Source organism: Euprymna scolopes, chromosome 33, assembly GCF_053919585.1.
Source record: "Euprymna scolopes isolate OS-2025 chromosome 33, ASM5391958v1, whole genome shotgun sequence".
Taxonomy (NCBI): domain Eukaryota; kingdom Metazoa; phylum Mollusca; class Cephalopoda; order Sepiida; family Sepiolidae; genus Euprymna; species Euprymna scolopes.
The window spans coordinates 69,834,235-69,858,388 of record NC_136514.1 but is presented as its reverse complement, the minus strand read 5'-3'; the positions used below and the strand labels follow the sequence as shown (position 1 = coordinate 69,858,388).

The 24,154-nt window shown below is 34.3% G+C and overlaps 1 protein-coding gene across 2 annotated transcripts in view; it reads right to left on the bottom strand.

Annotated features, from left to right (window-relative positions):
• LOC145258286 (ran-binding protein 9-like) overlaps positions 1-21,817 on the bottom strand; it is a 209,088-nt gene extending 187,271 nt beyond the window's left edge. Inside the window, exon 1 of one of the 2 annotated variants that reach the window (XM_080116296.1) lies at positions 21,526-21,817. In XM_080116296.1, coding sequence (XP_079972422.1) covers positions 21,526-21,721 — 196 coding nt within the window. In that variant the 5' untranslated portion in view covers positions 21,722-21,817. The remainder of the gene's footprint in view (positions 1-21,525) is intronic. The other variant, XM_080116295.1, reaches the window with a different exon arrangement.
• Positions 21,818-24,154: the final 2,337 nt, after the last annotated feature.

Below are 24,154 nucleotides of genomic sequence, written 5' to 3'. Positions count from 1 at the left end.
TTTATTGTCTTTTATTTCTATTCCACACCCGCTTTTATATATTTAACATTTTTATTTATTTATATTTTTTTTTTGTTTACAATCAGTATACAGACATAGGGGAGGGGAATCTGGCCTAAGCCAAAAATCGATGGATCACTTTAACGGCTTCATACGTGAAGTCTAAGTAATATAAACATGGAAAATCAAAATCAAAGAAAGTATGCCAAAGTTTGTTTTGTAGAAAGACATTAAAATTCACATTCATTTATAGCAAATGCAGCTCAACACCTTTAAAAATGTCTAAAGTTTTTTTTCCGCACATTTTGGCCACCTCTAATTAGAGGATCAGAAACAAAAAAATTTCCAGTCAAAAGACCACCATAAAATGAAAAAAAAAGAAAATAATAAAGAGATAAAAGCCTAACATCATAAAATAATGTAATACAAAAGATAAACAAGCTGCATGTGTGTGCCCCCCCCCCGGCGTTGCATGTAAGATGATGTCACAAAAAAATAGTGAAGAAATGATGAATGTGAGAAATGTGAAGGGCCAATGTTGTCTTCACATTTTCGCCAAGTTTCAGAAAAATCTAATGGATGGGGCAAAGTTATGGGGTAAAAAGTGTCATGTTTTGCAATTTGGGGATATTTGTGACCCCTTTTGAGCTCCTGGGAATGCCAAATCCCAGTGAAAATGGCCAAACGGTGCAGTGTCATGCCTTAACACGTGTATATTTGAATTCAGCATCATGGAAAACCACTATATAGACATACATATCTTTTTGAGTAATATTAAAAAAGAGCTCCAAAAAGGCATGTTTTTTAGCCCTAAAAGTCCCAGAATTTTGCCAGGGTCACCCCATACTGAATTTATATTAAGAACAATGGCACATTTTGGCCAAGTTTCAGGAAAATCTAATGAGTGGATCAAACGTTATGGGGGGGGGGTCATTTTTAGCCATTTTGGAACATTTTTTTTACCTCTTTTGAGCCCCTGGGAATGCCGAATCCCAGTGTAAATGGATAACGGTGCAGTTTCAGGCCTTAACATATGTATATTTGAGTTGACCACCGTGAAAAACCTCTATACAGTCAGACATATCAAGTTTTTGTTGAGAAATATTAAAAAAGAGCAACAAAAAAGGGGCGTTTTTAGTACAAAAAGCCCTTGGGGACGCACCAGAATTATGCCAGGGTCACCCATACTGGATTATGTTAAGAACAACAGCACATTTTGGCCAAGTTTCAGAAAAATCTAATGGATGGATCAAAAATTATGGGGCAAAACGTGTAATTTTTGGCCATTTGGGGGCATTTTTAACCTCTTTTGAGCCCCTGGGGATACGACGGGAATTTTTGCAACACATTTTTTTACTATGCATCTACTTAATGAAATACAATTTATGGCAAAATTTCAGGAAAAACTAATGGACGGTTATCTAGCAATCATCCAAACTAATGAACGCCACTGAAAACATAGGTCTCTAATAAATTGGGAGTCCAAAAATACACTTTTTATACTTTACATATAATCCAATTATCAATGGTGTTTGACAATATTTTTCTTAACAAAAAAGTTTTAATTTTTAAACATTTTTTGGAATGCTGTAAATCAATTGCATTTTAATAAAGGTTACCTAGTAAATTTATGCAAAATAAATTTACATTGTATTTTTATATCATGATCTTTAGATTTTAGTTTTACTGATCGATTAAAAATAATATTATACCAGCGATGGGAAATTAAATGCAAAATAATATATTAAAAGAATAGTTTTTAGAATTGGATGCTAGGTTCAAAAGACTGGTCCCAACTTAGCAGTAAATCTTCTTGTGAACCAAATGCTTACAAGTAACACACAAAAAAATAAAGTTGCACTTTACTTTTTCTACAAACTGAGGGGAAATTTCCACTTTCTGGGGTTTTCCAACATTAGCACTACTGATTATTGCTCGTCTTAGTAACATTCACTTTCAGATCTTTACTTTCCCTCCAACTCTTTAAGTAGATCATATGTTTTTCTGGTAACGCTCAAACATATCTTCCTGACAACCTGTAAGAAACTCCCTAGATACCACTTCTAAAAACATGAAAAGCAACTTGGGAGGGAACCCTGGTGTGTTAAGATCTGAATCATAATCTCTTCTTTCATGATCTTATTTATCAAGTCTGATCATTTCAATACCTATTTTACCTGCAACCTTCAACATCCGAGAGTCGTGCTGTAACCTTTTTTGTCTCACAGCTTCCCATACCATTTCTTTCTCAATTTTAAAAGTTGAACCAGAAACTGATTCTACACCTTCAAGACTGTATGTCCTATGTCCATAAAAAAAAAAAAATCACTATTTAACATTTTATTTCAAGGAGAGGAAAGGGAATCCAGTTGAGCAATTTCCCAACCTAGAGGGCCAGAATGTTCATTTATAACCATCTCATATTAAAAAAAAAAAGTAGAATCTATTTAGCCCTCTCCCTCAATAATGAAGGAAGTCAATATCCAATACGTTTCATTAATGAAACAAAAGTCTTATTTCCTCTACTCATGAATCGTTTTAAGTATGGTAAAATTAACATTTTTAGGCAGAGGAGGAAAAAAATGGAGGCGTAGAAAAGAGAATAGGAAAAGCGATAAAAGTGAAAAGAGTCCCATTGTAAAAGTGAATCTTTAATTTACACCTTCAATCCAGCACCTCATAGCAGACAATGTTTTTTTTTGCCCTGTTTCTTTCAAATATTCCCTTTTTTATATAAGATTTCATTGACTTTTTGCAGTGATGAATCGCTGCATGTCAAAATTACAAGTTCCTTTCTCACATGATTACAACAATAGTCATATATTTGAAAACGAGCTTAGATCAAAGGGAGGACACTTATTCTTGTCCAGCATTGCCAGATTGGAAATTTGGCCTATATTTTTTTCAGTTTGGCCTTCAAAACTTGTATTTGACCTTTTGTCAGTCTAACAAATGTACCTAAGGAAGGAAGCAACAGAACTAAAGATGAAACTGAAGAAGGCTAATCTGCTCACCCAACGGTCTGCTTCCAACTATACTTTGGACCCAGCAAACCACCCTCTCCCAGATTTCACATTGTGGACTTAAACCACAATAGATGAGCTGAAAATAGCTTTTTCTCAAGTACATGATATCATAAAAAAACTTAGACACCTTAAAAGTATATGGATCTGATCTCATCCCAGCTGTACTATTAAAAAAAAAAAAAAAAAAAAATGCTTCGCTAAAGTTGCCCCAATTCTCTCAAAACTTCTCAACAAATGCTTAAATGAATCTTGCTTTCCTGATTGCTTGAAAACTGCTTCTACAGTACCAGTTTACAAGAATTCTAACGAAAGAACTGACCCTTTAAATTATCTTTGTTTTTTTCTTCCATTTTCTTTTATTTAAATGCCTACGATTGAATTCCGTCCCCATTAAAATGGGTAAAATCTATTTTGTTAATAGAAATTTGCTCCGACTCCAAGTCACTGCATATGTTTTACATTTGTAGACTTTGAACTTGCCTAAACACAAACTTTGGAGTCTTACTATACATTAATATAGTATTTTAACCTTTGTTTGTATCTCTTCAAATTAATACAAAAATTGAGACCATACTCTTTGTTATGCAAAATACAATACCAAACTTTAAAAGGTGGATTTATCTTTCTTCGTTAGAAATTAGAACTTTATTTAATACTTAATATCTATAGGTTTGTATCTACTGTAAATATGTCCATATTTCTATTTATACTTAATTATAAATACTAAATTCACCATAGCTTATACTTTACTTCCAGTTTTACCTGTACTGAATTGTACTTCAAATCATAAATTACTTTAATCTATATTGAATAGATACATTTTATTATCCCTCTTATCGTCTTAAATATTCAGAGTTCGTGCATCAAATTTTATTTTAATTCCTAATATCAACTGAATCAGGTTAGCCTATTCCTAAACTAATATATGAACAATATTTTACCCATGCATTAACTCCTCTCTCTGAAACCAACCAGTTGCAAATTTAGTTGCTTCCACCACATGAATTTTTACTTAACCCTTTTTCAGTATCAATGAAATGGAAAGCATAGTAATGTCCTTTTCAATTATCTTTGAGGAGTGTAACTTTTCAGTAGATATATAACCTTTAGTTACTAACCCAATAAATATGAACTACTCATGTGATGGGGACACAGAAATATCTGGTTTAGGACCCAGGTGCGGGGCTAACCCTCTCGGTGCTGATGGACCATAGATCTTATCAGGTCATCCATCTAGAAGGAAAACTCTGAAGCTAAACCTATGCTACTGACCTCATACATCTTGGCACCAAATAAAGGGGAGGGAGGCCTGTTTTGCCCTGGTCAACAATCTTCCTAGAGCTAGTGACTCGAACAAATTACAGGCCTGCAAACCTAAACTGCTTAAGGAGTAGATAGGCTCTGTCTATCGCTCGGTTTTCATACTCCTTTGCCTATTAGCCAGGCACAGAAGTGCAATCATAGGGATTCAACAGAAACACCCAATGGTTGACCTTGTTTTCTGACTACGGCAATGAACGCGTTCTCCACTCCTGCCACAATCCCATCCCCTAAAACTGGGAACCTTGGGGGTGCTTGAGTGCCATATATACCAATGCAATTGGATTTAGTTGATGGTACCAGTTTGACAGTTTCTGACTGATAGTACAGAAGCTCTAACTCTTTGGTAGCGCTTATAGTGGCTGGTCCATCATCAATTGTATAATATAAGGATAATTGTAGTGCCATGTTGCGCATGGAAAGGGACCCTGCACCCATCTCCGGTGAGTTTTCCAGAGGCCACAATCCTGTAGATGAAGAGTTGACTGAGTCTACTTATGTTGCATGTTTGGTATTCTGTACAACCACTTTGTCCAGCACCTCTCACTCTTAAACTGAAACTTTTAAATAAAATAGCAGTTCAAATATTATGATCAAACAAAACCAATTTACCTCCTCCATTGAGGCTTGCATTCACAAATATCCATAAGCTTAGAACTAATTTAGATGATGTTGAATCATTTCTCCTAGCAAACACTCCAGATATCTTGGCTCTAAATGAAATTAACCTATACTCCTCCATTCCCTCTAATCACTTTAACATGCCTAGTTCTCTTCCACTTTACCACAAGGATTCAAACAGACATATGCATGGACTTGGAGTCTATATTCGAAACACCTTCCTCTTGATTAGAGAATCAAAACTAGAATTAGACGACTAGGCCTTTATGTGCTTTAGACTTAACCTGGAACATAGTGTTAGCTTCTTATATTTTCTCTACCACTGTACCCTAATAAACCAAGTCTCTGACAGCATAGATACAGCACTCTTTCTTGATACTAGTGCACAAGTACATGTATTTGTGACTTTAATGTCCACCACAGTAATTGGCTTCATTTTTCTACTTACACAGATGCAGCTGATAGCATAACACATAGCTTCTCTACATCTCATTCGCTATCATAAACAGTTACATTTCCAACACGCTTCCCAGATCAGTAAGATCAACAAACCTCACTTCTATATCTATCTCTGACCACAGTACTCAATGATTGTGTAACGAATGTCCATAGCTCACTTGGGAATGCTGATCACGCTGTGATAATAGTAGAAATCACCAGAAATTCTCGACCCAAACCTGAAGAGCTGTTGCTCAAAACAAGGTACTACAATAAGGCTGACTGGAAAGCCATCAGGGATCTCATCAGAGATGCCCCATGGGGAAATATCTTTTCTCTTCCTGCAGAACAGTGCACAAATGAGACCACTGAATGGTTCAAAGTAGCAATTGAAGCATATGTTCTCACACGGAAGTTCTATAGCAAACGATACTCTCCTCCAGGGTTTTATTCTACTTGTGTAGCTGTCATTGCTCAGAGGCAGCATGCATACAGCAGATTTATCCGAACTAAGTACAATACAAATAGATAAAAGTTTATAGAAGCTAGAAGTAATTGTAAGAAAGAAATAGTGACAGCAAAGAGAGAATACACCAAAATCACCAGAAAACACATCGAAATGCAGAATTGAGGAACCATGATTTCTGGAACATCTATAACAGTGCAGTAAATAATGGGCAATCAACAATTCCCCCATTATCCAACAATCATGAAGTTGTTTGCACAACAACCAAAAAGGCTAATCTACTTGCCAGGCAGTTGACTTCAAACTCTACATTGAACCCAGTAAACCACTCCCTGATTTTCCTTTGCGGGCAGACAATACACTAGATCTAAAAAAAAAAAAAAAAAAAAAAAAAAAAAATCACCCCTTCTCACGTGTATGATATAATAAAAACCTAGACACCTTAAAAGCATGTCGACTCAATCTCATCCCGGCTGTACTATTAAAAAAATACTCCACTGAGGTTGCTCCAGTCTCTCCAAACTTTACAACAAATGCCTTAACAAATCTTGCTTTCATGACTGCTGGAAAACTGCTTCTGTGGTACCAGTTTACAAGAATTCTGGCGAAAGAACTGATTCATTAAATTATCGCCCTATTAGCCTCCTCCCTCTTTTTCGCCAAAATATTCGAGTCCATAATAAACCAAGCTTTCGTCCATCATCTTACAGTTGCAAAACTTCTATCTAACCAACAATATGGATTTAGGTAAGCCCGTTCTCCAGCAGATATTCTAACTAATCTCTGAACATATATACCATACGCTGGACAAAGCAGGGGAGGGTCGGGTTTTAGCCCTAGATATACCTAAGGCTTTTGACAGGATATGGCACGATGGTCTTCTCAGGAAAATCAGATCATAAGATATTACTGGATGAATACTTTACATAATTAAATCCTTCTTAAAGAAGAGAAGAATTCAAGTTGTCCTCGATGGTCGTACATCCAAACAATAGGATATAAATGAGGGTGTACCCCAGGGGTCAATCCTTTAGACCTTCTGTTGCAATATTTTTGTCTTCTAATGGGTTATACTTCTAAACCTTCATTATTCCTAATATGCATAAATGACCTCCCTGATAAAATTGTCTCCGATATAAGTATATTTGCTGATGACACCACACTCTATAATAGGCACGAGGGGAACACTAATGAACACATATCTAAGGCAATGGCAGAAACACTAGAGGAACACCTCCAAGCTCATTTCCTTCAATAATTACAAGAAACCTTTTCAACCACCAACAGCTATGACTAAAGATGCATTACCTGAAAGTACTTCTTTCAAACTCCTCGGCTTAACGTTCACAGGGAACATGAGTTGGAACAAATACATCAAGAGCATTGCAACGGCTGCTGTGAGGAAGGTGGGCTGTCTTTGTTGTGTTAGAAAGTGACTTATGCTTGACAGTATCCTGTACCTCTACAAGCCCACCATTCGCCCATGTATGGGGTATTGTCACATTTGGGATGGTGCATCTGCTACTAGTCTCTCATTCCTGGACAGGGATTATAAGAGCGTCGCCAATCTATCCCATTGACGAAATCTTGCATCCCTCTGCCTGTTTTACAAGTATTTTAATAATGGATGCTCCAACGAACTACAAGCTCTTGTACTTTCCCAACGTAAATACCCCTGACAAACAGCAAAGTCCCATCCCTATCGAGTAGAAATCCCTAGATGTAAGAAACCCTTCTACTCTAATAGTTTCTTCCCCAGAACTGCTAGACTTTGGAATTCCCTTCCAGGTTCCTACTTCCAACTGCACTGACATGCAGAAGTTCAAGTGTAATGTGAACAGACAACTTGCTGCTTAACTCCCTACATAGTATCCCTGCAACTTATGTCCCTGATAGTAGCCCTCTACATCAAAGTGGCACTGTGCCTTGTTTGGGGTGAAAATGTAATAAAAATTGCTCCATGAGCTTCCTCCCCTTTTTTTTTAACAAAATATTCAAGTTCATAATTAATCAAGCTTTAGTTCACCACATCACAGCTGCTAAACTTCTATCCAACCAACAATATGGATTTAAGCAAGCCCATTCTACTGCAGATATCCTAACTGTAATCTCTGAACGTATATACCATGCACTGGATAAGGCAGAGGAGGCGAGGGCAGTAGCCCTGGATATACCTAAGGCCTTTGACAGGGTATGACACGATGGTCTATTCAAATAATCAAAGGAAAAGGAGAGGTTTGTAAATACAAACAACTGTTAATAATTGCCGAAAGAAATTATTGTATTTTTAGAAAAATGCACAGTATTTTTTAGTATCCATTCTTCAAAGCATTTCCTATTTAACAGTATATTAGTAATATTGGGCTCACTAAAAGAAAATTATTAATTTATTTTTCAAAGATTTAAATGTAATCTTTTTCGCAAAAATAATGAAAATATATTTTGTTTTGCTAATCTGAAAGAATTATTAACATATTGAACAAATTTCACACTTCAAAACACAAAAGATGAAAAATTAAACATTCAAAATTCTGATTTTCAACCTTAAAATCTGATACATGTGCAGTTTTTTTTTTGTTGTTGTTTATCTACAATCCTCACCCCCTCCCCACAATACAATATACTTTGTTCAGTTGCAGCTGATTATTTGGAGCATATTTGTAACCACAAATAAAGGGAAGAAGGGGGGGGGGGTAGGCAAAAAAAAAAAAAATATAATATCGATTATGAAAAAAAAAGTATACCATTATCAAAGGTTATTCTCCACTTAATCGATGAAAATTTTGTATTGATTGGATATTTGATTTTTAGTAGATTTTTAAAGAGAGACTCCGTCAAAAAATACTTCCTCATTCCGTTTTAACTACTGTAGTCTTCTATAAATATAAAAGCGAAAATGTATGTTCGCTTTTTCTCTATGTCTACAAAAGGCTTTTTTCAGAGAAGCGGTCGGTCGGTTCACAACTTTTTAAAACTTTTTATATCACATAAATCGTAATATCTCACAGTTAACAATGAAGCTCGCCTGTCTATTTAATTTGCTCGATTTCGGGAAGATAAATATTCAACATTTGTCGCTCGCCGCATGTGGGTTAGTCTTTTTCCTATAACATCTTGGGAAAATAAAAATAAAAAAAAGCGTTCCGCAGTAAATGAATACTATCCCGCAGTCAAACTTGACCTCATTAAAATTGGCACCTGCCAAATCCAAGTAATTAAATAAATTCAAACATGTTTCCGTTAGCATCTCGCGGTGGGGCAATTGTTAACGCTGCACGATTTTTTTCCACACTTTAATTTACAACTTTGCCTCAACGGTTCGGGTTGGATCCTCATACTTACTTTTTTTTTTAACACACCCCCACCCCCGGAGCTTCCACACACACCTCCAAACACCCGGGCAACGCCGGGTACTCCTCGTTAATCTATAATATAAATCTCACCTGTCTGTTTAAATGTATGTATGTATGTCTGCCTAAAACTTTTGACAGAAGCGACAGATTTGCACAAGATCAATATCGTTTTGAAGCTCAACCTTTTGGACGACAAATATCGAAAAATTGGCTAAAAAACTTCTTTTTTTTTTTCAGCGTTTCATATAAAATTCAGGCTTTTTATCTTTTTGGAAAAAAATTGCTCATGAATTTTAATAGATTTTAATTCGTTTAAAAAAAAAAAATTGTTTTTTCGGTACTCTTGCATAATTTGACCCAAATTCTTGTGAATTCCCGTCAAGCATGGACCAGGCGAAACCGGCAATCATCGGTGTCAGACGAACTTTGTTCAAATGTTTAAACGCTACCTCGACTTTATTTTATTTATTTAATTTTGTTTTTGTTATGTTTTCAGTAATTTTTAAGGTGATATTAAGGGGGCGGGGTGACTTTATTTTTTAGATTAGTTACTTATTTATTTTTTTTTTTTTAATTGAATTTTTGGGGGTTTGACTAGCTAATAAAAAAGCGCTATCTAAATGGAAGCAGATGACATTCGAATTGGAAGAAAGCGACTAAACCAACAAAATAAAAAAGAAGCTGACATATTTTCAAACTCGCCAAACAGAAAAATGAAAGGCAAGAAAATAAATCTATACATGTTAGAAAAAGAAATGAAAACATCGATGAAGACAATCTTATATTGTCAGGAGAAGAAATTGCTGTTCCAAAAAATGAGATGCAACAATTGCAAACACAAATGTTTACTTAAAAAAAGATCGTCTGTAAAGGATGGTTTCTCCTGGAAATGTACAAATGGATAGTGCCACCAAAAGAACTTCCCTTAACAACAAGTCTTGAAAATAAAATAAAAATAAACAAGAAAAAAATATGGTTACAAAAAAGAAAACAAAACAAACTTATACTTACACCTAACAATTATACGGTTAAAAAATCTTTTCTTGGAGAAAAACAAAACAAAAAAAAACTTCCTGTTGATAAATATTTTGCAAGGAAAAAAAAATTAAATACTAAAATGAAAAACATTTTCATTTTTCAAGGTAGTTTTTTTTTTTTTTTGGTATTTTTTATTATTTGCATTTGTATTTTTTCCGGTTTGCTTTTTTTTTTTTTTTTTTTCATTAATCTGCGTCTGTTACGATGCTCGGCTGACACCGATAATTGCCGGTGTCGCCCGATCCATGCTTGACGGGAATTCACGAGAATTCGGGTTAAATTATGCAAGAGTACCGTTTTTTTCTAAAGGTGAATAGAGAGGGAGTCAAGGTTTGTTTTTTTTTTCAGATCAGAAATAATTTACGAACAATAAAATAAGTGACGTAATTCTAGTGCGAACACTGGTGAAGCATTTTTTGCGTCATTTTTTACGGAAACTGTACACTAGTATTGAAATACACACGTGGGGAGGAGGGGAAGCGGCGGTGAGAACTAAGACACGCGTAGACAAAGGAAAGCGAGCTTGTAAGTAGATGACTAGGTTCAAATGAAAACAATTGGACTTTGAAGTTATCCCAACCATTCAACCATCTAAAAAGAAAAAATAATAATGAAAATAATAAATAAATAACATTTCATTAAAAAGAAAAACGGACTAATTTATATGTGAATAAAAGAAAACGATTTCATTATTAAATTTTAGTCTGACGTCAAATCTTTCAGAAGAAAGAAAAAAAATATCTAACTTCTGAATTATTCAAGTAAAAACGTACGATCACTTAGATTATTACTTAACTATTATTAAAACAAATGATTTTTGCATTGTTTTCTTTGAACATCTGGAGAGTGCGAGGTAAAAATTATGACAATAGATCGTGCTGAAATAACCTTATTTAAAACCCCTTAACATGGGGAGGGGACTTCGTTAACTATTGTGTACTTTCACCTAACAATTTAATAAACACGGGATACGATAAAAACTGAATTTGAAACTCCGATCTAAGAAAGAAAGAAAAGAAAAAAGCAACAGGGATACTACAAAAATAAAAGCGTCACCACCAGTGAGTGCGCGTGTACTAAAAAAAAAAAAAAATGTTTTGGTTCAATTGTAGTATAGAGACCGTTCGAATATTTCGCATATTTTTTTTTTTTTTTTTTTTTTTTTTTTTTTTTTTTTTACACGGTGGTCACCACTTATCAAGGCCCGCAAGCCACTCAGGGATAAGGGTTATTGCAAGTACAGTACAGTACATTAGTGTGGAGATTTAATGAAGTGTTTACTTAAGAGTGCGGTTCAGGAATTTGTTAACGTTGGACTTGAAGACATCCAAGTTGTAGTCAGGTGAGAAGCAGGCAGACGGAACAGAGTTCCACAGGCGTGCAGTAGTTCTAAGAAAGAAGCTTTGTTCATGGAATCTACGTTTTGATTAATTTTCATTAAGATTAGTTAGTTATGGCGAATTAAGATTAGTTAGTCATGGCGCCGAACTAACTGGTTCCGTGAAATACAGTAACGATTAACAGTAAAATGGTAAAATGTAACTAGGGTTTGGTACTCCTTGGGCGTTGAGTTCCATGGCAACCAGCAGAAAAATTTAATGGGTAAATATTTACTTTAACTACAACAGAACACCGACCAATACATTTTTTTTGGGGGGGGTCGCTGACAACGAATCTGATATTCAAACCCGTCGCAAATTTACCGTTTGCATGGTATTAACCCCTGAACCCTCGCACTATTTTGTGCCAACTCACCGCCATCGTTTATGCTATTCTTACATGATGCGTTCGCGCATGGACGCGCGTAGAGTAAGGTGACTTGTCACATCGCGGAAGAATTTTTTTAGCAGACATTTAAAATAAAGTTTTCAAAAACAAAATGTGGTTCACTTTTCTGTGTTAGGTAGTTTTTGATGCTTTTTTAATGGATCTAAAAAATTAAGTTTTCAAAATTAAGTTTTGTAGACCACAAAAGCATTTTTATTTTTCGTTTTTTTCATTTGTTTTGAAGGTTTCTTTCAATTATAAAACTTGTACAACATTTAACAGGTGCTTCTGCAGTTTAATTTACCGCGCGACCCCCCCCCCCCCAATGTAAACAGAACTTTTGTGAAAACTTAAACAGTTCTTCTGCTGGTGTATGTCGGCGCGTTACTTACGGGAAAATGGTAAATTAAACTGCAGAAACACCTGTTAAATGTTATAAGTTTTATAATTGCAAAAAACTCCAAAACAAAAAAACGAAAAACGAAAGCGCTTTTGTAGACCGAGACCGCTCGTGAAAACTTAATTTTTTAGATCAATTAAAAAAAGCATCAAAAACTACGTAACAGAAAAATGAACCACATTTTGTTTTTGAAAATTTTCTTGTTATTTTAAATGTCTGCTAAAAAATTTTTCCGCGATGTGACAAGTAACCTTACTACACGCGAACGCATCATGTAAGAATAGCATACACGATGGCGGTGAGCCGAGCCGGTGAGTTGGCACAAAATAGTGCGAGGGTTCAGGGGTTAATACCATGCAAACGGTAAATTTGCGACGGGTTTGAATATCAGATTCATTGTCAGCGATCCCGAAAACCTAAATAAAAATAAATTTTATTAGTCGGTGTTTTGTTGTAGTTAAAGTAAACATTCACCTATTTTTACATTGAAAAAGCAAATGAACTGATCGCGTGACGGCAGTCTTGTAGTTAAGTCCCGGCAAAGTTCGACAATTCTAGAAGGGTCACATCAGTATTTTACACCGTCATATCATGAATATTACGAATTATTAGTTTTCAAATAAAAATTAAAATTTTTAAATAAAAAAAATATGTAATTAATATAAAAAATATTTTAATATTGGAAGTAAGCACTTGATTAAACAAATATACAAAATATACATTTTTATATATTTATAACTATTTATTCAACAGAAAAATGAAAATTTTTAGAAAGTGTATTATTGTCTTGAGAGAAAAACGAACAAAATAAAATCTGAAGTAATGAACCAGAACCATGTAACAAAATATAAATTTATACAAAATAAAATCTGAAGTAATGAACCAGGACCATGTAGCAAAATATAAATTTATACAAAATAAAACTTTGAAAAGTAAACATTTCTTAAAAAGTATATTTTTGTCTTATGTTTTTAATAATTCGTGAAAACGCGTGCCCTTTCTCACGCCGCGTCTCCACACCTCTTCCATTAGATGGGAATGGAACAAAATTTCATATTTTTTATATTAATTACATATATTTTATATTACATTTTTTTTTTTAACTTTCATTTTTATTTTAAAACCAATAATTCGTAATATTCGTGGTTTGACAGTGTCAGTGACTGATGTGACCCTTCTAGAGTTGTCGAACTTTGCCGGGACTTAACTGCAAGACTGCCTAAATATTTTACTTAAAAAAAATCGTGGTACTTGTACAGTTTAGTCAAGACATTAAAAAATGAAAATATCGAAAAAAAAGTTTAAATTGTATGTATCCGTTATGGAACGAAGTTCTCTGAAAAAAAATTTCACTTAATTTCATCAAGTATTTTTTTTTTTTTTTTTTTTTTTTGACAGCGAAAAAACAATGTTATGATACCGAGCAAAATGTTCGATTTAGCTAGTATTAAAGATGGGAAGGGGTGTCAGCGCTTTAACTGGAGTTATCTCCCTTTGTTATTTCTAAAATTCAAACAAAAATTTTTTATAAATCCAAAATGGCCGCCTTCAACGCGCTCTCATAAAAACATGTTTTTCCGCTGTAAAAAAAAAAAAAAAGTACTTGCTGGAATTGAGTGATTTTTTTTTTTCCGGAGAACTTCGTTCCATAACGAATATAAACTTTTTTTTCGATATTTTCATTTTTTTAATGTCTTGATTAAACTGTGCAAGTACCAACGGTACTTGTACAGTTTAATCAAGACATTACAAAATGAAAATATCGAAAAAAGGTTATATTGTATGTATCCGTTATGGAACGAAGTTCTCCGAGAAAAAAAAAAAAATCACTTAATTCCATCAAGTACTTTTTTTTTTTTTTTTTTTTTTTTTTACAGCGAAAAAAAATTGTTATGATACCGAGCAAAAGGCTCGATTTTTAAGAAAAGCTAGTATTAAAGATAGAGTGTCGGCGCTTTAAATGATGTTATTTCCCCGTGGCGTGTTTAACAAATTCCATAATGGTTTCAACGCGTTCTCATAAGAACGTGTTTTTCCGCTGTAAAAAAAAAAAAAAAAAAAAAAAACTACTCGATCAAATCAAATGAATTTTTTTTCTGGAGACCAAATAACTTTTATTTCTTGCATAAATATAATGAATGAATGAAATAAAATTCTAATTTACTTTTTTTAGTGTATATAATTTAAATTGTAATCGAAATTTTCATTTGTTGAATAAATTTAGATAGTGATTTTTTTTCCGTTAAAACTTTGTTTATGCTGTAAAAAAAAAAAAAAAGTGTTACTTGATCAAAACTTAGTAGATAACCAATGATGTAAACTATTTAAAATTTAAATAATAAAAAATAAAAATAAAAACTAAGGTGAAAATGGCTGCACAATGACTAAGCTATTGAATTAAAGTTAGATTTTACCAAATTTTATAGGGAAACCTAAGTGAATCCAAGCGAAATAAGCAAGACATTCGTACGGCCCCTGTAATTGAACCGAAGTGTTAGCACCTCCACCCGGATTCTAATCAACATGTCTGCATTTGTTATCTTAGATCAAATAGGAGTACGATTAAATTCTTGTTATTACGCTCATAAAAGAAACGGGGCTCAGAATATCTATCATACTATAAAAAGAACTTGCATGTGTGAGCTCATTCCTCTGAAACGGCTGGGCCGATTTTCGTAAAATTTCACACGAAGGTGCTTCTTCACTGCTTCAGGTGTCTGGGAGTGTTCTTATGTAGGAATGCGTCTGGTAGAAAATCGATAATTCAAAAATCCGATTAAAGAAAGAAGTTTGATTTTTACTCAATTTTATATAACCTAAAGTCAAAAGTAAATTTGAAAACTTTTATCACCACATAAGCAGAAAGGTCCATCCTATAAAATCAACTGTAGATTCTTTTATAAGACAGGGGCGCGTTCGAAATGAATGTTTCACTTTAGCGCACAATTTAACTATGATACTTGACTTTTGTACGTTCAACTTAACTGCAAGTTATTATGTAAAAATAATTTCATAAAATCAACAGTTGGTTCTTTGATACGAAATAATTGAACCATGCTACTTGACTTAGCATGAAAAAAAAAACTTCTGCATTTGAAACTAAGTGAAGCAATTATTTACAGATAATTTTATAAAATCAACAGTAGATTCTCTACAGTGCAATATAGACTACAATGTCCATGCGAGGAGGCATGTGCAATGTACAATGTCCATGCGAGGAGGCATGTGAAGAAGCTCCCTCCTGGGGTCTCTGACTAGAGCAGGCAAGCAATCGATTTGATAAAAAAAGGGCGATTTCACCTATTTCGATGGCAAAAAAAGGGTGGAAAATTTGTTGATCCTTTGATCCTCATTCAATCCCGGACAACGCCGTGTTTACCTGCTAGTTTATATTAAACTTTTTAATGTGACAATTTCTCATGTGTCCCTATGTTTCTCGCCTGTGTGGGATTTACGAAAATTGTACAAATTTCATTGTTTTAAAATCATTTTTGTATTGTTCCAATTTTAGTATAGATATTGCCGAAACCGAATTGACTTACGAATTAAATCCCATAGAAACGATTCATTTCTTTGAAATCAGTCATTTCTGCCATAAATAGTTGGGGGTGGGTGGGAGGAAGCATAAATAAAATACATAACTTACTTCGTAACCCTGTGTGTGCGTGTTTCTTCAAACCAGAAACACAAGTTGAAATCCTACTGAAGAGTATTAAAAAGAGTGAAACTCGAAATTTCCGGTTGATGACACAGGGCTACGTTGTGTATATTATTGTGGAAACACAATTGATATATTACTTCGTGTTCCTAATTACTTTGCCTCTCCACGAGGGCAGAGTTAAACACCAAGGTCGTTTTTAATATATTACTACGCTATGTTGTCAACTCAAGTATCCAAAAATTATTTAATGGGTGATGATAATTTTCCCTTTATCTAATAAAATGCATCCCCTTCTTCCTATGGTGTTGACGAAAAAAAATATAGAATTTTTTTTTTTTTTTTTTTTATAGAAAGGGCGGGGTTGCAAAGAGAAAATGTATAAAAAATATGTTAAGTGAGGGTTCATTTTATTATAAAAATATAACGTAAAATGATCACTCACTTCTTGACCCGAAAGTCTTACTGACCTAGTTCGAGAAATATAGCGCAGGATAGAATGGGTTTATTCAAAATAGTAGTCACTTTTAAATAAAAAAAATTTAAAAAAATATTTACTCGTTCTATCATGCATGCGGGTGTTAATGGAGAAGGTGCTCAATTTATATAATAAAATAAACTATTTTAATTTCCAGTTTTGAAACTTACCCAAGTACGTGAGGGCTAGAGAGCAACAAGTAAAATTTAGTTATTTCTTCCTCCGTAAATTTTTTTATATATCAGAGAAAAAAAAAAAAAAGCAACTACTATTTCACACACAAGCGACACAGTACACACACACAAAACAAAGAATTTCAATAATTCTTGTTTACCCCCCCCCCCCGCAAAAAAAAAAAGTGTCAACTAACGCTAATATTAAAATGGACTTTTTCATGTAAATTCTACGATGTACGATTTCATTCTTTGTGAATGAACATGACTCAAAACAAACCAACAAAACTATTTTTAAATGAAAAAAACGATTCTTATTCAATTCTATTATAAACAACCGTTGGTGCTTTTGGGGTGTTTACAGGGGTACGAAAAAGTTATCAAAAGCAAGATAAATTATTTTTCTACCTACGGGATAAGTTTTTAGTGTTTTTATTTAATGCAAAATGTTTAATCGGTTCGAAAAACGAACGCTGCCAGAAGATGTTATCGTGACATTTATTGGGTGGTTTTCTACCATCATTTTGTTTTATTTCGAAGTGATTATCGAGTCTTCGAAAACATCGTGGCCATCTTTTGTTCTCCGGCAGCGTTCAACCGAATAAACATTTTACATTAAATAAAATCACTAAAAACTTAGGTAGAAAATTAACTTACCTTGCCTTTAATAACATTTATTTGTTGCTGTACCTCTGCGTATAGTAATAAAAACCCGCATAAAAATGCCAAACTATTTACATTGTTACAGGAATCAAACAATATTTTGGAAAATTGTTGCAAATAGCATGTCCGTGTGAAATGCAACAATTTCACAAAAATAAAATACCCGCACGAAAATATTTTGATATTTCTACAATTTACGGAACGTGATTTGTTTTTTAATCGGATTTTCAAGTTAGAATTCAACATTTATTGTATTTTTTTTATTTATTTATTAAACTGTTGGATGAAAGTACAGAATATTTAACGAAGCCCTCCCCCCCCCCACACACACACATTCCTCATGCTAAGATTGACTTTTTAAATAATCTTCTGCAGTTTACTGACCGTGCTAAGCGTTAGTATTTACAAAGTCATGAAGATTTGTTAATTATTCCACGCTTTCACATAAACAATTTAATAAATAAACTAAGGAAACTGAAACAATCTCACCGGATACAGTTTGCTGCGGACTTTCAGTCAATTTTTCTTGTTCACCGAAAGCTAATTAAAAAACAAATTACAAGAATTTTTTTTTTCTCAACCCCCAAAATTGACCGAAGTTACAATTTTTTTTTCTTTTTCAGTTCATTATTTTAATTTTCAAAATAGAATTAACATTGATGGATTTTTCCTCACATTAAAAACTTTATTAAAAACAGACTCTTTGTCTAATTATTTTCGATTTATTTGAATTTTCAAGCATCGTGGTCCCACTGTCAACTAAGTTCCAACCCCTGTCCCATCGCCTCAATGTTGCAATTGTTGCATATCTATGTTTTACAAATATTTAATGAAATGTGTTCTGATGAACTCGTTTCACTTGTGTCCCCTCGACGTACATATCTCCGACAAACCCGCTAAGCAACAAAATATTACCCCTTCCTTAGAGGTCCCTCGAGACAAGATCAAAGTGTAGTATCTGTTCTTCAGATGCTGCACTTCTATTTCTTGTTCTCTTTCGGTGGAGGAGAAATCCTTCACGACTGAGACAATTTTTATTTTTGTACCTTTTCTCCACGTTAAAAAACGACCCTGGTGTCTAACTCTGTCCCGTGGGGAGGCATAGTAAATAGGTACTCTAATAGCTTATTCGGTACTTTTGCCACCGTGCTGAAATAACGTTATTTTGAAAGCCATTCTTAACATGGCGTGGGGGTGTAAGTTTTGTGCTCCACCTAACAATTTTATAACAAATATCGTGAAGCTTGAATTTAACCTGGGAGGAAAAAATTAGGTATTCCTGAAATAATAGCGTCATTGTTTAAAAAGACATTCTGGTACTAGTAGTACAGTGGCTGCAGTGCAGTGCAGACTGCAGAGTCTGCACTGCAGAGAGTGATCCGGATGTAAATAACATTATTTAAAAAGCCATTCTTAACATGGGGAAGGGAGGGTGTTTTGTACCTATTCTATACTTCAACCTTACAATTGAATAAAAAATGTCAAAACTTTAATTAAACTTGGAAATACGATTTAAAAAATAGCGCGGCGCCCGGCGGATCACTCTCTGCACTAGCACCGCCATTCTTAACATGGGGAGGCGAGGGTGTTTTGAACCTATTCTGTACTTTAACCTTAAAATTGAATTTAAAAAAAAAAAAAAAAAAAAAAAAAAAAACTTTAATTAAACGTGGAAATACGATTTTAAAAAAATAGCGCGGATCCGTCGGATCACTTTCTGCATTAGCACCAAAAATTAAAAATACCGGGGTAGCGAAAGTGCACAATCACCGTTTCTTCCCTCGAACGGCTAGACTTTGGAATTCCCTTCCTGCTACATGCTTCCCTAACTGTACTGATATGCAGAAGTTTAAATGAATCGTAAACCAACATTTTGTTAATCTTTCCCAGCCACCCATGATGGTCCCAAACAGTAGGCCTCTTTCTTTACGTCCAAGTGGCGATGCCTTGTTAGAAGTAAATGTGAGTATTAAAAAATGTTTTTAAAAGTATCCGTCCTGATACTATATTTAATCTTTTCTATCCTGTCAGGGAAGGGTAAAACTATACAAACACCGTGACAGCGAATTAACCCTACCCCTAACCCTAAACCCTAACCCTAAACCCTAACCCTAACGCTGTCACGGTGTTTGTATAATAATACCCAGGGAAGGAGAATTCCTTCTAAACTGCGGCATTTTTTTTTTTTTTTTTAATTTTTGCCCCAACCCGAAGTGTCCCTTGATAAATTCTTCGTGATGAAAAAAAATAAAAATGCCGTGTATCCATCGGCTAATAATTAAATCAAGAAGAGGGTCGGTTTTTAATGTGGGGAAATACATCTCCCCAAAAAGGAGCACTTCGGATTGGGACAAAAATTTTACAATTGCCATAGTCTAGCAAGATTTCCCCTTCCTTCACTAACCGAAAAAATACTACACTTCAACGTTAATTCTATTTTGAAAATAGAAACAAAAAGAAAAATATTGTGGTCGATCAATATTCCGAGGTGGGGGGGGGGGGCTAAAATAAGCACTGAATTGTATTTTGTTAAATATTGAATGCAGACGATTCTTTCTCTTGATTTTAAATGGTTGCGGTTGATTGGTTAATCTAAGTGACGTGAAATATCCTTCATTATGATTGGTGGCGGCCACTGGCGGTGATAGTTGGACATAAAAGAAACACTTATTGTTTATGAATTAACTGCAAAGCATTCAGCTGAATTTTTTTTATTCCGATGGGATTCTTTTTATTCATTTTTTTTTTTTTTTAAAGTTTTTCTGGGACTCTACACTTTTTATTTATTTTTTTTTTCCGTACATAAGTACATAAAGTAGGTTTGTCGGAGATATGCACGTTGAAGGGGCACAAGTGAACGGAACGAATTCATCAAAATACGGACCGTGCTGAAATAACGTTATTTAGAAATCCACTTTTAATACGAGAGGGGAGGGTATTTTGTAACTATTTTATACTTTCACCTAACAATTTAAACAAAAAAAAATAACGTAAAACTTGATCCTATTTTAAAAAATAACACGGTCTGTATTCTGCATAAGAACGCATTTTTTTTTTTTTTCACTGATCGATTTATGCTAAATTAAAATAGAATGATGTGTAAGCCACGTAGAGGCGAGAAACACAGATGCACAAGAAATGATCACACGAGTTTATTAATGTGGTTGAAATAGGAGGGATAATTCCAACGGTCACAAATGAGACACGTTTTTATAAGAAAAAAAAAACAATGAAAATTTTAATAAATTTTGTATATTTTTGCTTTGCTTAAGTAGTTTAATTTCTGTTGATTCTTTATGTAAAAAGAAATTTTTTAAAACTTTGTTTTCAACAGTTACATTATGTAATAACTCGCCATCATCACAAATAATGGTTGAACGTGTTTATTATCAAATGAGGTGACAACTTTAGCGTTAATTGGATTGAAGACAAGCAGGAAAATGAAATTAAAGCATTTGTTTGTTTGCGTGTGTGGAAATAAAATTTATTCTGATTTCTTTTGTTTGACGTTTATTTATTTTTCTTTGACCTCGAAATAAAAACTCGATTCCAAAAATAGAAAAAGTGTATGCGATTTTTTTTTCCACACAATTATAAATATTTTTAAAATTAAATAAACTAATTTTTTAAAAGGTACAAATATAAATATTATTCATTCCTAAAATTAAAAAAATACTTTTGCGTTTCGTTTCTTAGATCCTTATTTTTATTATCCTTTTTCATAACATTTATTATGTTAAAAAAAAACTTTCGTTATGAAAATAAATTTTATTAAATCCATTTTTATCAAGTTTATATTTAATCAAAAATATATTAATATACAAATATATTAATCCAAAATTAAGTTTTAAAAATTACTTTAAATTCGTTTCGTTTTATAGCTTCTCAATATATTTGAATTTTTACTCTAATTCCTTACGAAAGAGATCGACGTTATTTTATTTTATTTATCAATAAAAATAAATTTTAATTATTTTTAAAAAGATAACGGAAGGATTATTGTTTTGTTTTTTTTAAATGACAACTAAATCCTTGAGAAAGCTTTTTTTTCTCTCTTTTTCAAACAAATAGTTTTGCCTTTTTTTTTTTCCTTTTCAAATACGGACTTGTATTTTCAACGCTACCTTTGTAATGGACCCTCAAGTTGTTCTGCGACAACCCGATGTAGGTATACTTGTCCTTAGGACTCCAGGACCTTGGCAATGGAGTCTCATCTTCATTCACGGCCGGGTACAAAGACTTCAGTCGATCGCCACAGCTCCGGTCGTCTTTATCTTTGGAGTTGTAAGCATTTCCATCAACAAAACTAGACGCCATCATTCGGCTACTAAACAAACTGTGGAACAGCGGCGGGAGTGGAAGGGAAGAGCCAACTGGTTATTTTGTTCTTTCTTTGCGGTGGGAGGAAGAACAAATGCTTGTTTTAAAAGCAGCAGCAGTAAGAGGATTGGTAACAGGGGCTTTATTATCAGAGTAGGAGGGATAAGAGTCGGATAAACAGCCGTAAAGCAACAATAACAAAACTTGAAAAAAAATCCGCTTCTCTCCCCTTTGTTTATTACCGTGACCACTAGAGGGAAACATTTGTTTTCTTTATTTTTCTTAAGTATCTTGCCTTTTCTCTTTGAAAGGTGTTAGTTTATAACTAATCACCTGAGGCACCCTTGCCGGTGAATGCCAATAGGGCTGCCAAGGGAGTTTTTGCAGGTCAGAGTGCTCCTCCTCGGGGGCGCTGACTTCTTAATCCCACTTTCCGACCTGATGCTTAAGTTTTTACGGTAGAAGAGAACTACCCCCTCCGTTTTTTAAATACACATTTCTTTTTGAGAAACGAATCCTCCCAGGTATTATCCTTCTTTTGTGAGAGGTAGCGGAATTACTTATTGCACCCGTCAATTGCGACAAATTTTGTACTAATTATTTTAGGAGATCTGGGTTTACCACTATAAACTAACGTGGATGAATGCATGATGTATACATCCTTCAGCATGCGCGAGCCTTTTCTAGTCTCACACAAAAACATGCGTTCACATCTCAAGCTATATTACTTGTCATATACATACGCGCACACAAACATACGCGCGCACGTCCACACACGTACATATATTCACGTTCACGTATATACACTCACATTCACGTGTATACACATACACGCTAACGTGCGCACACGTACGCACACATGGGCAACGTCACTTCCCCTTTCAAAGGAAATCCACACATGCGCAAAAGACCACCGGAAACAACTATAAAAGCAACAGCAATAAGCAGCTTCTTTCTTTTCGGACCAGCTTTTCGGCAGGCGCGCGCACACACGTTCCTCACGCCAATTGCTACTATGTGGGACAAAAAACTAACAGACCGTACATACACTTTATACGCTTTCTCTCTCCATGAACTGGATTGACATTCTCACTCTTTCTCTCACTATATATATATATATATATATATATAACACATTTCCTTTTTCCTTCTATACCACGAGTCCCGCAACAAACGATGGTTGGTTACACCTGTGCGGACATGAACACATGTTATATTTAAAACATTCATTCTTTCAACAGTAAATAAACAACACGTTTATCTTATCCAGCAATTGAGTTTTTGTTTCCTTCATTCCATTCGTTTCATTATTTTCTTTTGTAGCGAGTTAGGGTATTTATACACTGGCCCGCAACAAGCACTGGATTAAACTGGACCCTAAATCCTAGGTTGTGCAACTAGTATACTTGGAGAAAAACTGAATTAACATCAGTCTTTCCTGGCATTGTTTCTAGGAGCCTGGACTTCTCCTTGCCCATAGATTCAAGCAATACTCGTTCCAGGAGAAGTATGATTATAAGAAAGAAGGTCAACAATTTATATATATATATTGTAAGAAATTTCTTTCCTACACACTCAATTTCCTCCCTGCAGAAGCAAATGAATTCCACAAACAAAAGCCATTCATTATTCACAAATAACAGCAATGAAAGTTCTTTGGTTCTCGTATAGTCCTTTGCAAAACGGTGGCCCGATTTGCCCCATACGCATAGAGCCTTTAGTATGAATTCCTATTGTTGGAATGTTAGTTCATTGTTCCTTTGGAAGGATCCATGAAAATCATGGAGAACACAGCGGGAACAATGGCGCCTATAATCAGGCATAATGTGAGCCCCTTGGGACTCAAGAAGAAATAAGATAAAATCCAATGATCGGATAATAACATGCCGAACAGTAGTAGAATGTCTTCCTTGATTTGAATAGATTCAGCAAAATAAGTTGTCTCTGCTTGTAGAGATATGTCCTTCGTTCACCGACTGTTTGGTGTCCATGAAGGAATTGTCTTGGCTCCCTAGTGAGGGAACCACTGGTTTGAGTCTGTATCATTCCGTGTTCTTTCTCAGATTGAAAAATAAACGCATGAATACAAAAAAGGTGCTGAGTCAAATCACCTGACACATTCAAATTTAAACCAATCACAGACCGGCTACCAAACCGTGTAGGCGGCCTAAAAGAAAGATGGCAGTTGAATGTGGAATTTCTCACACACTGCTAAGGAGGAGAGGAAAAAGTAATGGATAATCATTACTTTTTCCCTAATACAAGTTAATAAAACGGTCGGATAAATAACGAATAGCAAGTTAATCCAATAAACATAAGTCTTAACTTGGACAATTTTATAATTTCAATATGTTTTAATTCAGTAAAATTTCTTAACTTTAATATGGCTATTTGTTGACAATTCAAAATTGAGATTCAATAATTGTAACTTAA